The sequence below is a fragment of the Erinaceus europaeus genome, chromosome 1, assembly GCF_950295315.1.
Source record: "Erinaceus europaeus chromosome 1, mEriEur2.1, whole genome shotgun sequence".
Lineage (NCBI taxonomy): Eukaryota > Metazoa > Chordata > Mammalia > Eulipotyphla > Erinaceidae > Erinaceus > Erinaceus europaeus.
The window spans coordinates 88,976,118-88,998,823 of record NC_080162.1 but is presented as its reverse complement, the minus strand read 5'-3'; the positions used below and the strand labels follow the sequence as shown (position 1 = coordinate 88,998,823).

Genomic DNA, 22,706 nt, shown 5'->3' with positions numbered 1-22,706 from the left:
GTCCAACCTCCCCTCTGAAAATGAACATTCCCTACCCTTGCTAATCCACATTGAGGGCAAGGTCCTATAGGGACCCACAAAGGGGTCCATTATGTTGTTCCTGATGGAGATGACCAGTGACAGTGGTGAGAGGGATCTGTTAAGAGGTCTAGGTCCATCATGTCTGTGTGGGAATCCCAGGATTCCCTGACTAGGGCCCCAGATGATGGGGTGGCCTGGTAGTGGCTAAAGAGTCATCATTAAAGCATGCCAGTCTCTTTCCCTTATTCAGCATTTGTAGTCCTTACTTTGTCTGACAAGGTTAGCTTTGGAGGGACTGAAGGACATGTAATAGGAAGTAGGTGAGGAGGGTATCTAGGTCTAAGCAGAAACTGTTTCATTAGGTACTTTAATGTGTCTTTTTAGGTCTTTCTATTTGTTTGCTTAATTTATTTACTCACTGCAAATTATTGTTCACTTTTGCTTTAAGGTATATATTTTCCCCTAACTTATGGATACATGTACATATGCCCTATCTCATGGGCCCTGGTCTATATATATAGGTTTTGAGGCTTTCTTAAGAAGTGCACCACCCAAACTGGAATTAAGGAGTCTTATGAGCTAGGAAAGATTTCACCAGAGTAATGAAACTGAAGGGTTGACATTCCACACCTAAAGTCACTGGACGCAGTCCGAAGTGAAGCATGCTGAGTTGGTACTGGTTGCATTGATTAGGCTGGGATCAGCAGATTCAGTATCAGTTGGTATGACTTGAGAGAAGCATGCAGGGAAGTGAGCTCCACCCTAGAGGTTCCAGGACTGGGAGATGTATGGGCTTTATAGAGTAAGGGGAAGGTTCCTGCTGTCTTAGGATTTAAGAAGGAAATAGATAGTTATTGCTATAACCAAATTATTTGGCAAATGGGTTAACTTTGAAAATCCCATTGTTAGGATTTTCTGTATCATACAAGACCTTACCATAATTTATATTCTTTTATGCTATTGATATATAGCTGTATCTTATAAAGTAACACCATGAGTTACTTCTGTTCTCCCTGGTCTAAGCTTTTAGGAGATTTAATATTTCAAAGAACAAGTCATTATTAGAAATGTATTAACAACTTGAGCCCACTGTTAAAATTCAATCTAATTACCAATTTGAAGTCTTAATTGCTTAGATTGAAGGAACACAGCCCCCTTAATTTCTCTCCTAGGGATATATCCTAAGGACTCCATAATACCCAACCAAAAAGATATGTGTACACCCATATTCATAGCAGCACAATTCATAATAGTTAAAATATGGAAGCAAACCAAGTGCCCAACAACAGATGAATGGCTGAGAAAGCTGTGGTATATATACACAATAGAATACTATGTAGCTATTAAGAACAATGAACCTATCTTCTCTGACCCATCTTGAATGGAGCTAGAAGGAATTATGTTAAGTGAGCTAAGTCAGAAAGACAAAGACAAGGAGTATGGGGTGATCCCACTCATAAACAGAAGTTGAGAACGAACAGAAAGGGAAACTCATAGCAGAATCTGACTGAGTTTGCAATAGGGCACCAAAGTGAAAATCTCTGGGTGGAAGGTGAGGGTGGATATTCAGCTTCACTGGGGTGGAGGGGGAGTGTGGAAAGACACAGACCTTTGGTGGTGGGAATGGTGTTAATATACACTATTAACTTACAGTCTCACAAATAACTAATTAATATGAGGGGGAAAAGGGATTGTCTCAAACTTTTTGATGCATAGACCATAGGCTGAGTTTATTTATTTATTTTTATAACCAACCACCTAATCATTCTGCTTCTCTGATCTGCCAAGCAGGGCATCATTCATGAAGATGCCACAGCCACCCTGCTGGATGGAATCAACAACTTTGTAAGGGATAGTGTGACATTGTGATTAGTTCCTTTCTCCTTCCTAGAAGATGATTTCCACAATCAGCTGTTGATGTTCCAGAAGCCGGTGTGCCTGCTTCTATACACATATATACCTCAGCACAGCCATATCTCTCTCCACTTGATTACACATCCAAGCCAGGGCTCTGTGGAATCTGAAACCTTCCTCCTATTAAGACTTGGGCTGAAAATCTAGTGTTCAATAAAGAAGCCAATGATTGGTGTGGAGCAGCAGATGGTGTGTGTGGTGCTGTGGTCTTGACAGGGGCTGTTTGTTCTGGGGCTCCTGGTCTCAAACAGCCACTCAGTGGCAGGGCCCCACAAGCTTGCTGTGAGGGGCTGTGAATGGGAAACCAGAGTTGATGCTGGGGGCTAGTGGAGCCCTCTTCTTGCCCCCAAAGGCTGCTCTCGATGCTGTCTGCAGCTCCCTCCTACTCTATGTTTTCAGGCAAAAGCCTTCCTCTTTTTTTTTTTTAGTAGTTTTTTTTTTTTTGGGGGGGGGGTAGATAGCATAATGGTTATGCAAAGAGACTCTTAATGCTTGAGGCTCTTAAGTTTCAGGTTCAATCCCCTGCACCACCATAAGCCAGAACTAAGCAGTGCTCTGGTGAAAAACAATAATAGTAGTAGTAGTAATATGTATATTTTAATTGCCACCAGAGTTATTGCTGGGGGTTGGTGCTAGCCATTCCAATCCACTGCTCATAGTGGTCATTTTTTGCTGCCCCCTCCCCACCATTTTTATTGGATAGGATAGAAAAATTGAGAGGAGAGGAAGATAGAAAGGGAGAAAGACAGACACCTGCAGACCTGCTTCACCACTTGTGAAGCTTCTCCCCCCTGCAGGTGGGTGCTGGGGACTCAAACCCAGGTCCCTGTGCATGGTAGTAGTACAGGCACTAAACTAGATGTGCCACTGCCCAGCCCCCAAAAGCCTTCCTCTTGGGTTCTGGATGCTGTGAGAGAGGAGGTGAAATGGAAGATGGCTCAGGCACCAGGCCTAGTGTCCTGGCCTCTGTGAGCTACTGGCCACTAGATTCTGGATTCTGCATTCCCGGGACACTGGGCCACGAAGGAGCTTAAACTATAGCGATGGGGAAGCAAGGCTTGTCTTTGCTATCTAAAGGCGGAATCATCACCTTAAGCCAGTCACACAAATCATCAGCATTTATTTCTCAGGTCCTAGATGTCATTTATCTTGGTAGAAAGGACAGAGTTAACAAGAGTTTTGAGCACAAAATCCTTCCCTAAAACTGGATGTGAAGCTCCAGGAGGGAACCTCAGAGCTGCATAGATGGTCCATTTAGCTTATAGTGGATTCCAAGGGGGGGGGGGGGGAAATGAACTGATAATCAGTTTCCTTCCTCTCTGCTGAAAAAAAATTTGGTTAATTTTAAAAAGTTTAAAAGTGTTTTGTTTTTTTAAAAAAGAACAGACTAGAAAGGTCTTGACCCAGAAGGTTGGAGCTGAAGAGGGGGCAGATCTAGCCCAGGCCCCTGTGGTAGGAGTGTTCTTGGGTGGGCAGCTCACCCAGATGGACAGAGCCCAGCCCCTACACCCCAGTGCCCGCAGAATAAATCACATCCTGTGCTTACAGTGGCGTGAGTGTGTGCTCAGGCACAGCGAGGACGTGGTGGGTGCAGAGAGCCTGTGGATGGGGGTGGAGGGCCTTCCCAGGGCAGGGGCCATGGAGGCCTCTGGGGGTGCCTTTCAGTCTGGCCTGGCTCGCCTGGGACATGGGGCTCAGAGAAGAGGTTGCCGAGCTGATGCCAGGGCTCCCTGTCCAGATGGGGACAGCAGGTGTCTCTTCCAGCCTCCTTGGGCAAGGTCAGGCTCAAGATGAGGTGGTCCCGTCACTGGTCTCGGGCTGGCTGCCAGCTTCCTTGTTAGGGGTGCCCGTCTCAGCCTGTCCCTCTGGAGAGGAAGGAGAGACAAAAAAAGGTCAGGCACACAAATGTAAATACAGAAGGGAGTCCTGAAGGGCCCAGAAGTGGCAAGAGTAACTTAGCCCTGGAGAGCAAGCCAGGAGCTGGATGTGGGGCAAGGTGGTCAAACAGAAGTTTAGCTTGGTCTGGACTGACTTTTCACAAAGAAAAGGCATGTGGTGTTGCAGTGTGATGCAAATCCACATGATACGATGGTGGGTGTCTGCTGAGAGCACCAGGCAAAGTGCTGTTGAGGTTCAGGATGTGTGCAGGTTCTCTGGAGGGAGAAGGGAATGTGGAGGCCCAAAATATAATGTTGCTTGGGGAGTTGGGCGGTAGCGCAGTGGGTTAAGCGCAAAGCGCAAGGACCGGCGTAAGGATCCCGGTTCGAGCCCCCAGCTGCAGGGGAGTCGCTTCACAGGCAGTGAAGCAGGTCTGCAGGTGTCTTTCTCTTCCTCTCTCTGTCTTCCCCTCCTCTCTCCATTTCTCTCTGTCCTATTCAACAATGACAGCATCAACAACAATACAAAACAAGGGCAACAAAAGGGAAAATAAATTAAAAAAAAAAATATATATATATATATATATATATATATAAATGTTCCTTGCTGAGTGGTAGTGGTGCTTATCAGTCAGAAGAGGCCATCTTGGGAGGCAAGGTATCACTGCATTAGGGCCAGCCCAGGAGCCCCTGGCTGTCCCCTTGCACTGTCCCTGCCTCAGACCAACCCCATCTCTCTGCCTTCATTTCCTCCCTGCCTCTCTGTCAGGTAAGCTGAGTGCTATTGTTAGTGTGGACGGGTTTATCTTTTTTTTCTTTTTACACTTGGTTTTGTCCATCAATTCTATATCGTATTGCCTACATAAGTGATTTCATCCAATCAAGTTGTCTTTTTCCTTCTAACATATTTCTGTTTTGCTATGAATTGCAGGCTTTTGTCTTTTTAAAACAACTGAATAGGAGCTAACTGAATATATGTACTGCATTTCTATCCAGTCATCTGTGGATGAGCACTTGGGCTGCTTCCATATTATAGCTGTTGTAAATAATGCACAATAAATATGGGAGGAGAGAGTAACATTCACTGTCAATGTTTTTGCATTCTTCAGATAGACCCTGAGTGATAAGGTAGTTCTACCTTTTAACTTTGTGAGGAAGGGCATTGGTGCCTGCACTGATTTACATTCCCACCAACAGTATATGTGAGTCCCTGTCCCTCCACAGCCCCTCCAGCACTTGCTAAGCTTAATACAAGCCATTCTCATAGGGGTGAAGCCGTATCTCACTGTGGTCTCTTGTCATTTCCCTGATGCCTGGTGGTGAGCGCTGTTTTTCACAGACCTATCAGCTATTTCTATGCCCTCTCTGACCCACTCCCTATCTGGCCCTGGTCTGCATTTTGAGGTTAAGTCCTTCACAAGACCGTGAACCATTACTTGGTGAGCAGCTCCTGGGTGTGGACTGGTAGGCACTTTCCTTGCAATCACACAGCAGCCTGCAGGTGACACTGGGGTCTTCATGCCATGCTGCTGAATACAGACTCGGAGCAGTAAACTGATTAGTCACATCAATGGTGGGAGAAGGCAGATCTATACTGCCAGTTGCCCTTGGCTTATGAAAGTCCATCAGGACACAGCATTCTGCCCCTACAATGGCCCTAGGAAGTGGATGTTAGTGGTGCAGGCAAAAATGAAGCTGAAGATAGAAGTACCCTCTCACCTATAAAGGGCAAGTGTCGCTCCCCTGCCACATTGTCTCATGGGACATTTCCTATCCTGGGATGGTGCTGATAGAAAGAGTTTAATCCCAGAGAGTCCTTCTGGCCTTCCAGAAGTCTGACAAACTAGACCTTGGGTGAGTTTCTAGCTTGGGACACCCTGTTTGGCCCTGCATCTCCCATCCTGTCAGAACATTCTCCTTCACTCCCCTGGTAATCTCTGCTCTGCAGTTACCTTGCTGTGGGGTTTCATGAGCTGCTGCCTCCTGATCTGCCCAGTGAGGACGGCGACTCGTGTGGTCAGGGGGGCCCTGGGCATGGCCTAGTGCTTCCTCTGTGCACTCCAGTTCCCAGAGTATGGGGGGAAGGAAAGTCCTTTCTTTGCCAGAAAACCACCCTGGGGGCACATTGTAGGTCACAAGCTTCTGGGCCATGTCTGCATGGCTGTGTGTGGCTGCTCTCCCATTTTTAAGGCAAAGTTAAGGAAACATTTCTTCTCCCATTCAGGGAACACAAAGGGCTACACACATCTGGGGAGTGTTAACAAACACCACCAGACTAAGACCAGGGCTCCCTTGAGATATTTTTGCCTAAAGCCAGGCCCGCTGGATCAGAATCTTTGTATCCACTCTCTCGGTGAGGCTGCTGTAGTGAGTGTGGCCCACAGCCCTGCCAGTGGAAATGCTCATTGAAGGACCTCCTGGAGGCCTCTCTCAGCCATTCCGGTCTCTGCTCTACCATGATGCTTTACTTCCACACAGCGAACTGGTCCTCAGGCCCCCTTTCAGTATCTGTCACCTGGCAGGTAAATGTCACACACCTGGAGGACCCAGGGCCCTCCAATCAGGGGGGAAAGTGGTGTGAATGAGGACCGGGCATGTGGATGAGTGGCCACAATGGTGGAAGTAAAGGGAGGCAGAAAACAGTTTATAGAGTGGAGGGCAGAGGCAGAAGCCTTGAGAGTCAGCTCCTGGCAGCAGGCCCAGGTGGCAGCTGGTCATTCATCCAGTCAGTGAACAGCCAGTCACCAGGCATCTCTGTCATGTGCCAGACACAGCCAGGCACCAAAGCCACAAGACATAGATCCTGTGTGGCAGAAGCTTCTAGAGGAAGGCTCTGCAGAGAGTGGTGATAGAGAAGTGGCACCTCACATATATGTGAGTGTGTGTGTGTGTGTGTGTGTCAGCCAAGAGAGAGGGACCAGCCACTGAGCAGGGAAGGCATGGGCTGGGTTCCTTAAGAAATATGTCTGGCAGCCAAGCTGTCATTCTCACTACATCAATGCATGTTCTTGCTGGGTTACTGCTGGGCAAGAGCCACCCCACCTCTCTGGTCCTGTTTGCTCTTCTGTGGCATAAGAGGGTTGGGTCCCTGCTCCCACACTGTCTGCTCTGTATCCATAGTCACTCCTGGCCAGCAAGGGCCAAGGGCTCTGGACCAGCAGGGGAACAGTTTCCCTTGCAATGTGCTGCAGGAAGTGATCTGACAGATGCAGCCTCTGCTGTGCCATGGGAGCAGGGAGAAGTACTCCTTATCTAGTGCAGAGGGACCAAAGCAGTCTCCCAGAGGAAGGTCCCAGCATGGACTTGTACCCACTGGAAGGATGGAGGTAAGAGAGGTGTCTCAGGCACTGTGGTGGCAGCTGCTGCTTCCTCCAGTCACTTGCTCCGCCTGTGGTTTTCTAAAGCATCTGTTCTGAGCCAGCACAGCAGAAGGCTCCTGCTCTCCAGGAGCTCATGCTCACATAGAGATGCTCTTAGAGTGAGCTTTGTGACAAGGGACATCTACTGGGGGCCTTGTTGCAAGGTAAGGCCCCTTTGAGTACCTGCTAGGAACCTTGACCTGACAGTCAGGATGCTCCAGCCACAGGACTGTGCAGTGGCCTAGTGGAGGAACAGGGGAGACATGCAGGAGTGCCGAAGAAGGGCCCGCTGGTTCTGACCTGCCCCCTCGAGTGCCAGCTCGCCCATGTCACCAGCCAGCTTCCTCACGCTCACGGCCTGCGAGTCGCCCTGGATGTCAGGCACCGCGTTCCGACGGCCTGTTCGGTCACAGGAGATGAAGTCTGAGTAGGAGGACTCAACCTCCATCATGCCTGTTGCATCGCCCTTCAGACCTGTGGGGACAGAGGTGGGAGGGCAGAGCTGAGCTCAGGTAATCAGACTATGGAGAAAATATGACAAGTTGTTTTTATAGGAGCAGGGATGAGACGAGGATGAACACCTGTGCTGCTAGTACTCCATCTAGTATTGGGAGCCTTAGAGCAACTAGGCCAGAAAAAGAAGCAAAAGTATCCAAATTGGAAAGGGGAAGTAAAACTGGCACTACGTGCTGATGGCATGATATTACCTAGAGAAAATCCTAAAGACTCCTTTAAAGAGCTGTTGAATGAATAAATTCAGCAGAGTTGCAAGTCTACAAAATCAGTACTAAAACTCGATTGCCTTTCTATGCATTCATAATGAACTGTTCAAAAGAAAATTAAGAAAATAAACCCATCTGCAGCTATCAAGAACAATGAACCCACCTGCTCTGACCCATTTTGGACAGAGCTAGAAGGAATTATGTTAAGTGAGCTAAGTCAGAAAGATAAAGATGAGTATGGGATGATCCCACTCATCAACAGAAGTTGAGTAAGAAGATCTGAAAGGGAAACTAAAAGCAGGACCTGACCAAATTGTAAGTAGGGCACCAAAGTAAAAACCCTGTGGTGAGGGGTAGACATAGAGCTTCCTGGGACAGTGGGGGTTGGGAGTGGGTGGGAGGGATGGGTCACAGTCTTTGGGTGGTGGGAATGGTGTTTATGTACACTCCTAGTAAAATGTAGTCATATAAATCACTAGTTAATTAATACGAGAGGGGGAAAATTAATTGTATGTCTCGAAGTTTTTCAAAACACAAACTGAATCTTTTTAATATATAGGCTGTGTATTTGATATGCAGACTCTCTCAAAAGCCTAGACCAAGTAGATCAGAAGCAACCAATAGCACAGGCTATATACAAGATACTGGGTACTGTACAGCAAACCCTAACAAAAGGACTTTTCAAATTACCAAATAATGTGATGATAACATTAACTATCGATTGTCTTTTTGAACCCTAAGACAGCAGAAACCTCACATCTCCACTATAGAGCCCCTACTTCCCCCAGTCCTGGAACCCTTGGATAGGGCCCACTTTTCCGTATGTCTCCCCCAATCCATATCAAATAATATTGCATCCACCGATCACAACCTAACCAACGCAACGATTGCCACCTCAACATGCTTCACTTCAGACTGTGTCCAGAGACTTCACATGTGGAATGACAAGCCTTCAGCTTCATTACTCGGTCACCAGGTTCCAGATGCCATCAGGATGCTGGCTTCCCTGGACTGAAGATCCCACCAATGTGTCCTGGAGCTCAGCTTCCCCAGAGACCCACCCTACTAGGGAAAGAGAGAGGCAGACTGGGAGTATGGACCGACCAGTCAACGCCCATGTTCAGTGGGGAAGCAATTACAGAAGCCAGACCTTCTACCTTCTGCAACCCACAATGACCCTGGGTCCATGCTCCCAGAGGGATAGAGAATGGGAAAGCTATCATGGGAGGGGGTGGGATATGGAGATTGGGTGGTGGGAATTGTGTGGAGTTGTACCCCTCCTACCCTATGGTTTTGTTAATTAATCCTTTCTTAAATAAAAAAAAAAGAAAAAAGAAAATAAACCCATCTACAAATACTTCCAAAATAATAAAGGGCCTAAGAATATAAGAGGATGAAATACCTGGGTACTGATAAAATAAATAAATAAATAAGTAAAAAGATATCCTGTGCTCAGGGATTAGAAGAAAATATATTGTTAAAATCCCCATATTACTCAAAAGCAATGCACAGATTCAACATGATCTACATCAAAATTCAATGGCATTTTTTCATAGAAAGAGAACAAATCGGGGCCGGGTGGTGGCACAGCTGGCTGAGCGCACATGTTACAATGCGCGAGGACCCAGGTTTGAGCCCCTGGTCCCCACCTGCAGGGGGAAAGCTTTGTGAGTGGTGAAGCAGGCCTGTAGATGTTTGTCTCTCTCTCCCTCTCTATCATCCCCTTCTCTGTTTATTTATGGCTGTCTCTATTCGATAAATAAATAAAGATAATTTAAAAAACTAAGAAAATAGAACAAATCATCCTAAAATGTGTATAGAACCCCAAAAGACCCAAGATAGCCAATACTATCTTGAAAAAAAAAAAAAGGAACAATGCTGGAGACATCACACTCCCCAATGTCGATCTATTACAAAGCTACAGAAATCAAAGCTATATGGATGATATTGATATAAAAAGACACAAACCTCAATGGAACAGAATCAGAACTCCAGAAATAAGCCCACATACATATACTCAGTTAATTTATGACAGTGAAATAAAGAACATGCAGTGAGGAAAAGAAAAATTCTCCACTAAATTAAATTGTGTTGGGAGAACTGGACCATAATCTCACACCATACACAAAAATCAACTCAGTAAGACCTGAAACCATAACATTTCTAGAAAACAATAAAGGTAGACTCCTTGATGTTGAGCTTGAGGTGTTTTGCTGTGTTGTGTTGTGTTGTGTTTTGTTTTGTTTTGTTTGCATCTGACTCCAAAACTAGAGGCAATAAAAGCAGGAACAAATAAGTGAGGTTACATCAAATTTCTGCATAGCAAAAGAAAAAAAAATCTACTATATCCAGTAAGAAGAAATGCACTGGATGAACTTGTACTCACAAGCAACGTGCCTAGCAAAACAAATTGCTAATAGAAAAATACAGGTTGTAAGGGGCTGAGAAATAGCCCACTGGGAAGAATACCAGCCTGGCTGTGTATGAGATCCTGGGCTGCAGCTTTGGCACCACACAGGAGCATCCTAGGTGGTGGAGGAGAAATTCCATGGTTGGTGGTGCAGTGCCATAGTTTTCATTCTCCTCTCTCTCTCTCCTTCCCTCCCCTCTCAAAAATAAATATTTTTAATGCAGGTTGCAAAAACACATGTAGAGTAAAGCCTAGTTTTTGGAGGAGCTTGCAAACACAGGGGGAGCAAAACATCAAATGTCACTCTTTGTGACTAAGGTGAACTTTCATTTTCTTTTTTTTCTTTCTTTTTCTTTCTTTCTTTTTTTTTTTTTTTTTGCCTCTAGGGTTATTGCTGGGGCTCAGTGCCCGTACTATGAATCCACTGCTCCTGGAGGCCATTTTTTTCCCTTTTGTTGCACTGGTTTGTCTTTGTTGTTATTATTATTATTGTTGTTATTGCTGTCATTCTTGTTGGATAGGACAGAGAGAAATGGAGAGAGGAGGGAAAGACAGAGACGGGGAGAGAAAGACAGACACCTGCAGACCTGCTTCACTACTTGTGAAGCGACACCCCCACCCCTGCAGGTGGGGAGCCGGGGGCTCTAACCAGGATCCTTACGCCGGTCCTTGAGCTTTGCGCTATGTGCACTTAACCCGCTGCGCTACCACCCGGCCTCCAACTTTCATTTTCTAAGATCACATTTTTGCAGCAGCTGAAGTTAATATGTGTTGGTTGTAGTGTAATGCTTTCAGAAGCTCTGGCAAGAAGTGCTGAGAGTGCGCCCAGGGCAGGGCTCAGTAAGTACTGACTATATATGTTTCTGGGAGAAAGAGAAAAGAAAGAAGAGAGGGGCTGGTCAATACAGAGGGCTAGAACCACGTGTCCAGAAAATTCACAGAAATGATACAGAGAAGACACTTAAAGAACAGATTAGGTAGTGATAGCTGATAGTCGTCCAATAGAACATGTGCCTGGCTATCTATGGGGCTCCACATTCGAACCCCAGCACCACATGGGAGCACTATGGACAGTGGAGTGTTGCTATGGTGTCTCTCCTCTCTAGCTCTACCTCTTCTTTCTCTTTATCCCCCTACCTTTAAATTCACAAAAACTGAAAAGAAAAAATAGAAAATTGGGCCGAGGAAGCCTCACAACAATATTGTACAGGCACATGGACTTGGATTTACTACCCATTAAAAAAGAGGGGGTCGGGGGTCGGGGGTCGGGCGGTGGCGCAGTGGGTTGAGCGCACGAGGTGGAGAGCGCAAGGACCAGCGTAAGGATCTCGGTGCGAGCCCCCAGCTCCCCACCTGCGGGGGGGGGGGGCGGTGAAGCAGGTCTGCAGGTGTCTGTCTTTCTCTCCCCCTCTCTGTCTTCCCCTCCTCTCTCCATTTCTCTCTGTCCTATCCAACAACGAACAACATCAATAATAGTAATAATAATAACCACAATGAGGCTACAACAACAAGGACAACAAAAGGGGGGTCAGATGGTGGCACACCTGACTGAACACACATGTTGCAATGCACAAGGACCCAGGTTCAAGCCCTTGATCCCCACCTGGAGGGGGAAGCGTTTCAAGTGGCGAAGCAGTGTTGCAGGTGTTGCTCTCTCTTCCTTTCTCTCCCCCGTCCCTCTCGATTTTTGACTGTCTGTATCCAATAAACAAATAAATATAATAAAAAATTTAAAAGAAAACAGTTTAGGGGCACTTAAAAATCAGGAAGGCCTCCTGTCATAGAAGAATAAAATAATAAAATAAAATAAAATAAAGGCAGAGCCAGAATTCTAAGGTAATCCTCTCAAGTTCCAGCAGGGGGCACACTCAGCCTATTTTGTCTTAGTTGCCTTGAGAGGAAAAAAGTTACTATCCTGCGTGTGCTTCAGCTCTTTCTCAGCAAGGGAAAAGAAAAAAAGGGGGGAGGGGGACCAACAAAAAACAAACCAGAAACCGTGATTTCCTGTGTCTCATCATGGTCCCTTGTTCAGGGCACAGAAGTTTCACCCCTGTGTTCTCCCTCCTCTAGGGAAACTGTAATTCCAAGCTTTAGAAAAGGCAAAGGATCCCCCAATAAATAAATAAATAAATAAATAAATAAATAAATAAATAAATAAATAAATAAATAAATAGAAAGGGCAAAGGACTCATTGAATAGTAGTACCAGCAAAGAAAAATATTTATGAAGATAACTCTAGCGACACTTAACTAAGAACTTATGTTTTCGGGGGTTGTATTGTTATATGGAAAACTGAGAAATGTTATGCATGTACAAACTATTGTATTTACTGTCAAATGTAAAACATTAATTCCTCAATAAAGAAATTTAAAAAAAAGAAAAGAGAAAGTTATATTTGATACCTATTTATGTACTAGAATAAAATGTAATATCTACATTTTCTGCCCTTTCACCTCAAAAGTAATTTTGCTTCCGTGCGGGTAGCATGACACCCAACAAAAAACTTGTCATGTTTACAGATGGAAAGAGGTGGATGAGGTAGCTCAGTGAGTAGAGAGCACGTACTTTTTGATTCTCTGAGCTCCCAGCATCATATGGGAGTTATACTATTCTGTATTGTATTATATTACATATATATTATATTAGTATTATATTATATTATCATTAGCCAGAGTACTGCTCAGCTCGTGCCTATAGTGTGTGGTGGGGAAGAGGGGAGGAATGAACCTGGGATTTTGGACCTTCTGGCATGAGAGTCCCTTTTCATAACCATTATGCTATTTCTCCCACTCCTGTACATATTTTTTTAAAAGATTCTAGAATGAGTCAAATTTTAAGTATAGCAAAATAGCTAAACAATAAAAAAGGAACTTAAATGAATATTAAAATATTTTATTTATTTATTATATATTAGAGACAATGAAAAATTGAGAGGGTAAGGGGATATTGAGAGAGAGAGAGATAGGTCCATGCAGCACTGCTTCACCACTTGTGAAGCTTTCTCTATACAGGTAGAGACTGAGGGCTTGAGCCTGGGTCCTTGCACATTGTAAAAAAAAAACAAAAAACTTATGTTTTCCATAACTCATTTAATGGTCACAACAGATCTTGGAGGTCAGCAAGATAAGATGGTAACAGTGACTCAAGGAGCGCTCCCTCGACACCATGCCTGCTCCCTCAGCTCTTTTTTCCTTCAACAGCGATGTTGGTTCCCTGAGAATGGGAACTTTTTTATCTGGATTTCATCCTACATGACTGAAAGGATTTTGAACCAACATAGCAGGATAGCTCCATCCTCAGATCCTTGGCCAATGCCTGGCAAAGTGTAGTTATTCAAAAAGTTCTTGTTGCAAGTTTATCTATTTGTCTATCCACTTATCTGTCTGTCTGTCTTCCCTTCCTCCCTTCCCATTTATGGGGGCAATGAAGTGCCTCGTTCTCAGGATTGTTGGAATGATGTTCTTGTCTGGTATGTATGTCCAAGATCTATCATAGTAAGTGGAGTTACAGGCTTCATCTACAAGGCCCAAGTCTCGTTGGAGTAGGCACTCAGGCTGTGGCTCCTGCCTTTGCCTGCCTGACCTTACAAGCTGCCCAGAGTACAAAGCAGACTCTCCTGGTTGAAACAGGGAAGTGTGCCCAGCTCAAAGCCCAGTTTGGGGAAAACACCAACAGAGCTATCGAACCTAGGCTGTCTCATCCCTAAACCTGGGGAAAGAGCTGGTTCAGAGGTTTGCATCCTGAGAAGAGCTCTGACTTGCAGAACACGACTTAACTTTTCTTTCTTTTTATTTATTTACTTACCCTTTGTTGCACTTTTTTTTATTGTTGTTGTAGTTATTATTGTTGTTGTTGCTGATGTCGTCATTGTTAGACAGGACAGAAAGAAATGGAGAGAGGAGGGGAAGACAGAGAGGGGGAGAGAAAGATAGACACCTGCAGACCTGCTTCACCGCCTGTGAAACAACATCCCTGCAGGTGGGCAGCCGGGGCTCGAAATGGGATCCTTACACTGGTCCATGTGCTTAACCCGCTACGCTACCGCCCAACTCCTGACTTTACTTTTCTTTAAATATTGGCATTCTCCTCTCTGCTCTTCAAAATCAGCATCAAATGTGTGTGTTTGGGTGGGGGTGGGGTAAAAGAATCTTCAGATTGGTGTACTGCATCAAAGAAAGTAAGGGATTGGAGGGGGAAGGACTTTCAGGTCCTGGTGCATGATGGTGGAGAAAGACCTACTTAAGGGTATTTTGCAGAAAACTGAGAAATTTTACACATGTACCAACAACTATTTACTATAAAACATTCACCCCTCCCATAAAAATATTTTTTTGAAAAAAGAAAAGAATCTTCAGAGTTGGAAACCATAGCAGAAAATGGTCACCCTGTTCATGGGAATTTAAAGTACAAGAACCTCTCTTATACCGAAGCCACTGGAAGAATGGATATATTAACCCCCTTAGAAACAAATCTAGGTCTGTAGATACTCAGCTCTCTCTTTCCCTTCTTGGCTGCATCTCATGGCTGTAGACTGATTTAATTCTTTCTCTAGAGATGAGCTTTGAGGTTATTCCCATAAAAGTGGAATTGCCACATTTAAAGGATCTGTGAATTTCTTTATTGTAAAGAAGACTGCCAATTTTTCCTCCACAGAGATTACTTAAGTACCAACGGACATGTTTATGAGCATTTTTATCCCTACATCAATGCTTGCTCTCCCTGGTCCCCACCTTCGTCCTACCATGAACTTGAACAGAGACACCTGCAGCCCTGCCTCACCACTTGTGAAGCTTTGGGAAAAGCTTCTGTCTCTCTCCCTCTCTACATCCCCCTTCAACTTTTCTCTATCTCTATCCAATGATAAATTAAAAAAAAAAAAGAATTCTTCCCTGTTGATTTCTTGTACTTTTATGACTGTATTTTCACTTTTAAAGCTTTGATCTGGAATTTATTTTCTATAATGTATGAATTGGAGATGTACCCAAATAACTTTTTTCTTTTTTTTTTTTTAAGATGCTGAGCCCGCACACATGTGCGATTGATTCTACCACTCCCAGGGTGTTTTTCATTCTTGTTTCAGGCAGAAGGAGAGAGAGAGAGAGAGAGGGGACACCTTAGCACTGTTCCACCATATGTGGAGCTGCTCCTAGTGCCATCTGTGGTGCTGCCATGTGGTGGTGAGGCTTGAACCCAGGACTTCATATGGGGTAGAATGTGTATACTGTAGGATTATGTGGTGGCTCACCCAGTAGGGTGCACATGTTACCATGTGGAAGGGCCAGGGTTCAAGCCCCTGACCCTAACTGTGGTGGTAGTGGTAGGGCGAGCTTCAAAGGTGGTGTAGTAGTACTACAAGGGCTTCACCCCTCTCTCTCTCTCTGTCTCTCTCTCTTGCTCTCTCTCTCTCTCTGTCTCTCCCTCTCTCTGTCTCTCTTCCCTCTCTCTCTCACTCATCTCTATAAAAAATTTAAAAAGGGGCTTGGGAGCTAGAGCATAATGGTTATGCAAAAGACTCATCTATCTATGGCTCTGAGGTCCCAGGTTCAATCCCCAGCACCACTGTAAGCCAGAACTTAGAAGTGCTCTGGTCTTCCCCACCCCCTTTCTTTGTATCTCTCCCAATAAAATAAATAATTAAGTAAATAGGAAAAAGGGGGGCTGCTGGGAGTGGTGGAGTCATCGTGTAGGCAGAGCCCCAGCTCTAGTGGGTAAGCATTCTCCTAGTCCCTAATTTTGTCCACTCTTCTTAAATCCACTTGTGGAATAATCAGACTGAAAGGGATCTCAAAGCTTATCTAGACAAGGCTCTCATTTAGAGCTGAGGAGGTAGGGGATTCAGAAAGGGAAAGTGATTTCCCCAAAGTTCTGAAGTCTAGATGTCCTAGCACCTGAATCAGAGCCCTTGCTCCCACACTGAACTGCCTTTGAGAGTCCCACTGACATCACCGATCTTCTGAGTCTCCGAGGAGGGGCTATGGTGTGGGAAGGCATCTGGCCGAGCCTCCCTGTTTATTAGCTGGGAGGCGCAGAACAGCTCACCTCACCTCTGTGGTCTCCAGTTTCTTCCTTAGCAAGCCAGGGGCAGCAATAGCACCCAAACGCAAGATGTAGTGAGACGACGTGCACAAAGACTATGATAAAACTCGTGGAATGTAAGAGGCATGTGATTATTCATTAGCGCGATTCATTTTTCTTGGGTGACTTATCAGTTTGCTTTTATTCTATGGCAAATGATGCACAGAAGGTTAAGACTAAACTTTCTGCTTTTGTTGTTGTGGAGGCAGTGCTTATATATGTGTGATCTTCATGATTCCCAGTCTACACTTTCAGTCAGAGAGAGTGAGAAAGACAGAGAGAGAGAGAGAGAGAACATAAAAGACACTATGGCACTGGAGCTTCCCATAATGCCATAGCATCTCCTGGATGGTACCAGGGCTTGAATCTGGGCAAGGCATGCAGAACAGTCAGTAAGCTATCTCCACAGGTCCCCTTCTTTTGTGCTTTAAGGTGCTGAATAGAAAATAAGGTCCAGGGAGTCGGGTGGTAGCACAACAGGTTAAACGTACATGGCGTGAAGCGCAAGGACCGGTGTAAGGATCCCGGTTCGAGCCCCCAGCTCTTTACCTGCGGGGGGTCACTTCATGGGCCAGTGAAGCAGGTCTGTAGGTGTCTATCTTTCTCTCCCCCTCTCCATCTTCCCCTCCTCTCTCTGTTTCTCTCTGTCCTATCTAACAATGATGACATCAATAACAACAACAATAAAAAAAACCAACAAGGGCAACAAAAGGGAAAATAAATAAATTTAAAAAATAATAATAATAATAAGGTCCAACCAAGTAGTGGCCCTGACTGGTGTATGTACTGCGATAGGTAGGAGGCCTAGCACATAGTTAAAGCTCACTGAATATCTGATGAATGAGTAATAGAGCTGCTCTAGGTTCTAGGGTAGAAAGAGAAAGGGTATACAGACAGCCAGCCCTGCATCATGACAGTTCCCAGAGGTCTGGCTCCGCCTCTCTGCAGTTGGGCAATCTCTTCTCTCTCCTCCAACTTCCTGTCCCTCCATCTGAAAAGTACAGGTTAAATTATGATCTTTAAGTCTCTCCTATTCCTATTCTGCTCCCTCTTATTCGTTCACTCAGTGTTTACTGAGTACCTTCTATCTACCTGGTGCTGTGTCAAGTATGGTACATTGAAGACATTGAGACATTTGAGTTCTGTTAAGAACGAAAGGCACAGGGCTAGGCAGTGGCACACCCAGCAGAGCACACGTTATAGTATACAAGGGCCTGGATTCAAGCCCCTGACTCCCACTGGGGAATGCAGAGGGAAGACTTCACGAGAAGTAAAGCAGTGCTATAGTGCGCTCCCTCTATGTCGCCCTTTTTATATTGATTTCTCTGTACCCAATAAATAAAAATATTTTTGAAAAAGAGACATAGACATTGAGTGGGTAAAAAATAAAAAAGTGAGGCAGGGTGGTAGCACACCATTTCAGTGCACATAGTACAAAGTGCAAGGACCCACACAAGAATCCGGCTGAAGCCTCTGGCTCCCCACCTGCAGGGGGGTTGATTCACAAGTAGTGAAGCAGGTCTGCCGGTGTCTATCTTTCTCTCCCCTTCTTTGTCTTCCCCTCCTCTCTCCATTTCTCTCTGTCCTATCCAATAACAGCAGCAGCAAGAACAACAATGGAAAAATATGGCCACTAGGAGCAGTGGATTCGTAGTGCAGGCACCGAGCCCCCAGCAATAACCCTGGAGGCAAAAATAATAATAAAAATAAATGAATAAATAAGAAGTATCACTTACTAAGCCAAGTGCTATGGAAAGTGGAAGTCAGGATTTTCTGTGTGTGGATGGTTCAGTTAAAAGTCATGTGGTCAGTCAGGAAAGGCCTCTTTGAGGCCTTTCATAATTTTATATTTCACATTCAAATCTTTGATTGATCGGAAATTTATTTGCTATATGCATTAGACATTCACCATAACTCCCCCCCTCCCAGTGATCCCAAATCCACTTGTGGAACCATCAAACTGAAAGGGATACTAGAGCATCTAGACAAGGCTTGGGGCATTAGCTACAGAAAAGCCAGACAAAGTGTGACCCAGTCTGGCTCTGCAGCTTGAGCTCACAGGGTGCTCCAGAGGCTGCTCCTTCCATTCCTCTACCCTGAGGGTTCGAGTGTGTCCCAGGGTGGGGACTGTAATGCATGTGACTGGTCCCAAAGGTCAGGTCTGAAGAGAGGCTCCCTGGAGCTCTGATCCCGAACTCCCTGCCATAGGCTCCTGCAGATGGCTGCTCTGGGCACTGTCAGATTTCCCCAGAGGACCTTTCTGCCCTGTTTTTTTTTTTTTTTTCCTAAGTTTCCCCCAGCTTTGTAAATTGAAGAGGTCCCTGTCTCTGCCAAGAGCCACAAGATCTGTTCCAAGTCTGCAGCTATGAGTACTCATCATTCAGGCAGATTCCATTACAGATCCAAATTGTTTTCCAAATATACCAGAAAGGTCATTTCCTGTTTTTTTCTTCTTCTTCTTAAAAAAAAATCAAATATTTGCAAAGGCCCTACAAGAAGAAAGTGGGCCATTTTGCCGAGGCTGGGGGTCAGAGTGGGATTGGATCCTGTGGGAGAGGCTTCCCGATGGTGTGGAAAGTGCTCTCTAGGGTTTCTGGATGGCGGAAAAGCCAGAAAGCCTACTGGAAATGTGGGCACCCTGGAGGTGGCATTCCTCAGATTCATGGGGAAGCAGTTTCTCCCTGTGATGGGCTGAGGCACTGAGGTGAGCAGCAAAGTCACAGCCTCAAAGTGAGCACATTTCCTAGGGCCTGGGAAGTATATATCCTTCCTGGGAAGGATATGGTTCTCAGAACTGACACTGAGCTCTAGCTAGTGCCTGGGGGACACATCCCAAGAAGCCCTCTCTTGTCAGTGTCCTACCTGCTGCATAACTGTGTTGCAAGTCAAGGCTTTAGGGGCCTTGGGGGGCTTGTAGCTTGTGTGGGCAAGGATGTGCAGGTGGTAGAGAGGTCAGCTTTGGGAGAAGTCAGGCAAGATCCCTAGTGACCTGCAGATCACCCACTCTCACCACAAGCTTTCTGCCCTCCTCTTAAAACTTACTTCTTGAGGGAGTCGGGCTGTAGCGCAGCGGGTTAAGCACACGTGGCGCAAAGCACAAGGACCGGAAGGTTCCCGGTTTGAGCCTCCGGCTCCCCGCCTGCAGGGGAGTCGCTTCATAGGCGGTGAAGCAGGTCTGCAGGTGTCTGTCTTTCTCTCTCCCTCTCTGTCTGCCCCTCCTCTCCATTTCTCTCTATCCTATCCAACAACAACAATAACAACTACAACAATAAAATAACAAGGGCAACAAAAAGGAATAAATAAATATTTTTTTTAAATAACTTACTTCTTGGTAGCCAAGATGGCAGCGTGACTACAACTCCTGACTTTCTCTCTGCAAAGCAGTGGCTTAAGTGCTGGGCATATAGAGTGAAGGCAGGATTTGCAGCCACCAGGTTCCAGATGCTACCATGATGCCAGCCAGATTTCCCAGGGTAAACGACCCCACCAATGTGTCCTGGAACCCCACTTCCCCAGATCCCTACCCAACTAGGAAAAGAGAGACAGGCTGGGAGTATGGATCGACCTGTCAATGCCCACATTCAGCAGAGAAGCAATTACAGAAGCCAGACCTTCCACCTTCTGCATCCCCTAGTGACCCTGGGTCCATACTCCCAGAGGGATAAAGAATAGGAAAGCTATCAGGGGAGGGGGTGGGATATGGAGGTCTGGTGGTGGGAACTGTGTGGAGTTGTTCCCCTCTTACCAGTGTTGCCATTTTATAAATAAAAACTTTAAAAATAAAAGCTTACTTCTCTGAGTTTGGAGTGTTTCACTAAAGTAAAAAAAATCTGGGGGGAGGGTAGATTTTCAGCTCCTCTATAGGAGGGTTGGGGTAGGGACACAGACCTTTGGTGGCTGGAATGGTGTTAATATACACTTCTACTAACTTATATAGTCTTACAAATCACTATTTCCTCAATATGAGAGGGAGAAAATAGATTGAAAGTAAAAAAAGAAATTTAAAAAAAACACCTTACTTCTCATTCTCAGATCACTCTCCTTCAGAGCCTTCCAGACACCACCCCCAGAGGCCTGGATCTCTTCTGTCTGCTGCTATCTCTTCACAGTGTGTCATAACTCCCAGTAGCCCCAGACCTGTCTTAGGAACTCCAGATTGGCTAATCTAAGTGCCTACTTAGTGAGTGCCCTGACTGGCCCACTCCACAAGGCAAATCTCAAGCCTGCTCCTTCCCCGCAAGGCAAATCTCAGGCCTGCTCCCTCCAGCCTTCCCCAGCCTACTGAAGGCTCCACCATCCACCCAGACCACTCAGACTACCAACCTGCAGTCCTTTGGGATCCTCTCTCCCCACCCTCACTCTGCTGTATTCTATCAGCAGGTGGTGTCACTTCTGCTCATGAAATAGTCTGGGTCACCTGCCTCCCCCTCTACGTGCCCAAGCTGCTTTCTATCATCTCTGGCCTGTACCCTCGAGGGGCCTTGTCACCCATCACTTTTCTCCCTTCACTCCAGCCAGACTATTTTCTTTTTTTTTTTTTTAGAAAGTTTTTAAAAAATATTTATTTATTTATTGGATAGAGACAGCCAGAAATTGAGAGGGAAGGGGGGAGTAGGAAGGGAGAGAGGCAGAGAGACACCTGCAGCCCCGCTTCACCACTCGCAAAGCTTTCTCCTTGCAGGTGGGGACTGGGGTCTCGAACCCGGGTCCTCGCGCACTGTAACATGTGCACTCAGCCAGATGTGCTACCACCTGGCCCCACACACTATTTTCCATACAAACAACCCAGGAGATATTTCCAAACCAGATCTTGGGGCATGTGATCCCCCCATTCTAATCAATCTCTGAGGCTTTTCCATTGCACATCTGGTAAAGTACCAACTCTTCACATCAGCCCCTGCCGTCCTGCACTGATCTCTCACCTCCTTTCCACTCTCTCCTTGGCCCATTTTGCTCTCACCAAGCTGGCCTCATAATTCTTCAAACCAACTTTGTTCATCTTGGCCTTGGGACCTTCACATACTGTTCCCTCTGCCTGGAACACACTCTGACACCACAATTTTTACAAAGATTCACATGTACTTCCCAGTCTTGGCTTCTTACATTTTCCTGTTCTAGGACCCTGATTCGAGAGCTTTATAAGGCAGGAAGTTCTCAGTCACTCTGCTCACCCCACTGCATGTCTGGCAGGCATGGCCTAACAGCCTAGAGTCTCCTGTGGGGCAGTGTTCTGGGCCTGCTCGGCTTCTTGCCCCCACAGTGGGTGGCCTATCTGACTGCAGATCCCTCTCATGGAAAATGGGGTGTAACAGCTGCCTTGAAAGGTGACTGTAGGGGTTAATGAGAGCCAGCATGGATACAGTTCTTTCTAATTTATTTATTATTGATAGAAATTAAGAGGGGAGGGGAGGTAGAGAGGGAAAGAGACAGAGACACCTACAGCCCTGCTTTACCACTTGTGAATCTTTCCCCCTGCAGGTGGGAACCAGAGGCTTGAACCTGGGTCCTTGAGCACTGTAATGTGAGCACTCAACCAGGTGTGCCATGATACAGTTCTTATTACATGTCATATTGCACTCAGAATCTGAAGACACAACCTCATTTATTTTTACAGTAACTCTATGAAGTAGAAAGCATTATTATTCCTGCTTCACAGAACAGGAAGTTGAGAAGCAGAGGTTAAGCAGACTGGCCAAGGTCATATACCCCCTCATGATACAGCCTGTGCTACTAGGCAAGAAATCACAGAAATGAACTTGTATCATGCCTGGCACATAGCATCTAAAAATCTACTTATATATCCCCCTTTCTTCTGTTTGCTTAAGCAAAATTCTGTGTAGAATTTTCAGATGGAGGTAAAAATATGCATAGTATTTTACTTATTTTTTAGGGATTTTATTTGTTTACTAAGGAGAAAGAACCAAATATCACTCTGGTAAATGTGCTGCCAGAGATTGAACTCAGGAGCTCACACTTAAAAGCCCAATGTCTTATCCATTACAGCACCTCCCAGGGCACTCTACTTATTTATTTATTAGCAATGCTGAGTGGATTCTCTGAATGCTGCTACCATATTCTTTTGTCACCCAACTTCACAGCAAAGGCAAACACCATTGGAGGTCTCATGGCCTCAGCAGCTATGTCTCTCCCTGGGGCGCAGCAGTGTTGAGTATTTATGTGGGGCTTAAGCTGCCACCAGTTCTTCAATCCATGTGGAGGCCTTCAGAAAGAGGGTAAGTGAACAGTGCAGCTGGACAACTGCCTGGGCATTCTGAGTCTGTCCATGGCTCCTGCTGTTTACACATCATCTAACCTTGATGAGGGCTCA

General features: G+C 45.6%; 2 protein-coding genes across 4 annotated transcripts in view; one reads left to right on the top strand and one right to left on the bottom strand.

Annotated features, from left to right (window-relative positions):
* The window catches only part of ADA (adenosine deaminase), a 36,895-nt gene extending 34,775 nt beyond the window's left edge, over positions 1–2,120 (top strand). Inside the window, exon 12 of the mRNA XM_016191600.2 lies at positions 1,813–2,120. Coding sequence (XP_016047086.1) covers positions 1,813–1,826 — 14 coding nt within the window. The 3' untranslated portion in view covers positions 1,827–2,120. The remainder of the gene's footprint in view (positions 1–1,812) is intronic.
* Positions 2,121–3,038: 918 nt separating this feature from the next.
* PKIG (cAMP-dependent protein kinase inhibitor gamma) overlaps positions 3,039–22,706 on the bottom strand; it is a 118,265-nt gene continuing 98,597 nt past the window's right edge. For all 3 annotated transcript variants that reach the window (XM_060190567.1, XM_060190562.1, XM_060190555.1), the window contains 2 exons: positions 7,472–7,645; positions 3,039–3,800 (listed from right to left, as the gene is read on the bottom strand). In XM_060190567.1, coding sequence (XP_060046550.1) covers positions 3,721–3,800; positions 7,472–7,622 — 231 coding nt within the window. In that variant the 5' untranslated portion in view covers positions 7,623–7,645 and the 3' untranslated portion in view covers positions 3,039–3,720. The remainder of the gene's footprint in view (positions 3,801–7,471; positions 7,646–22,706) is intronic.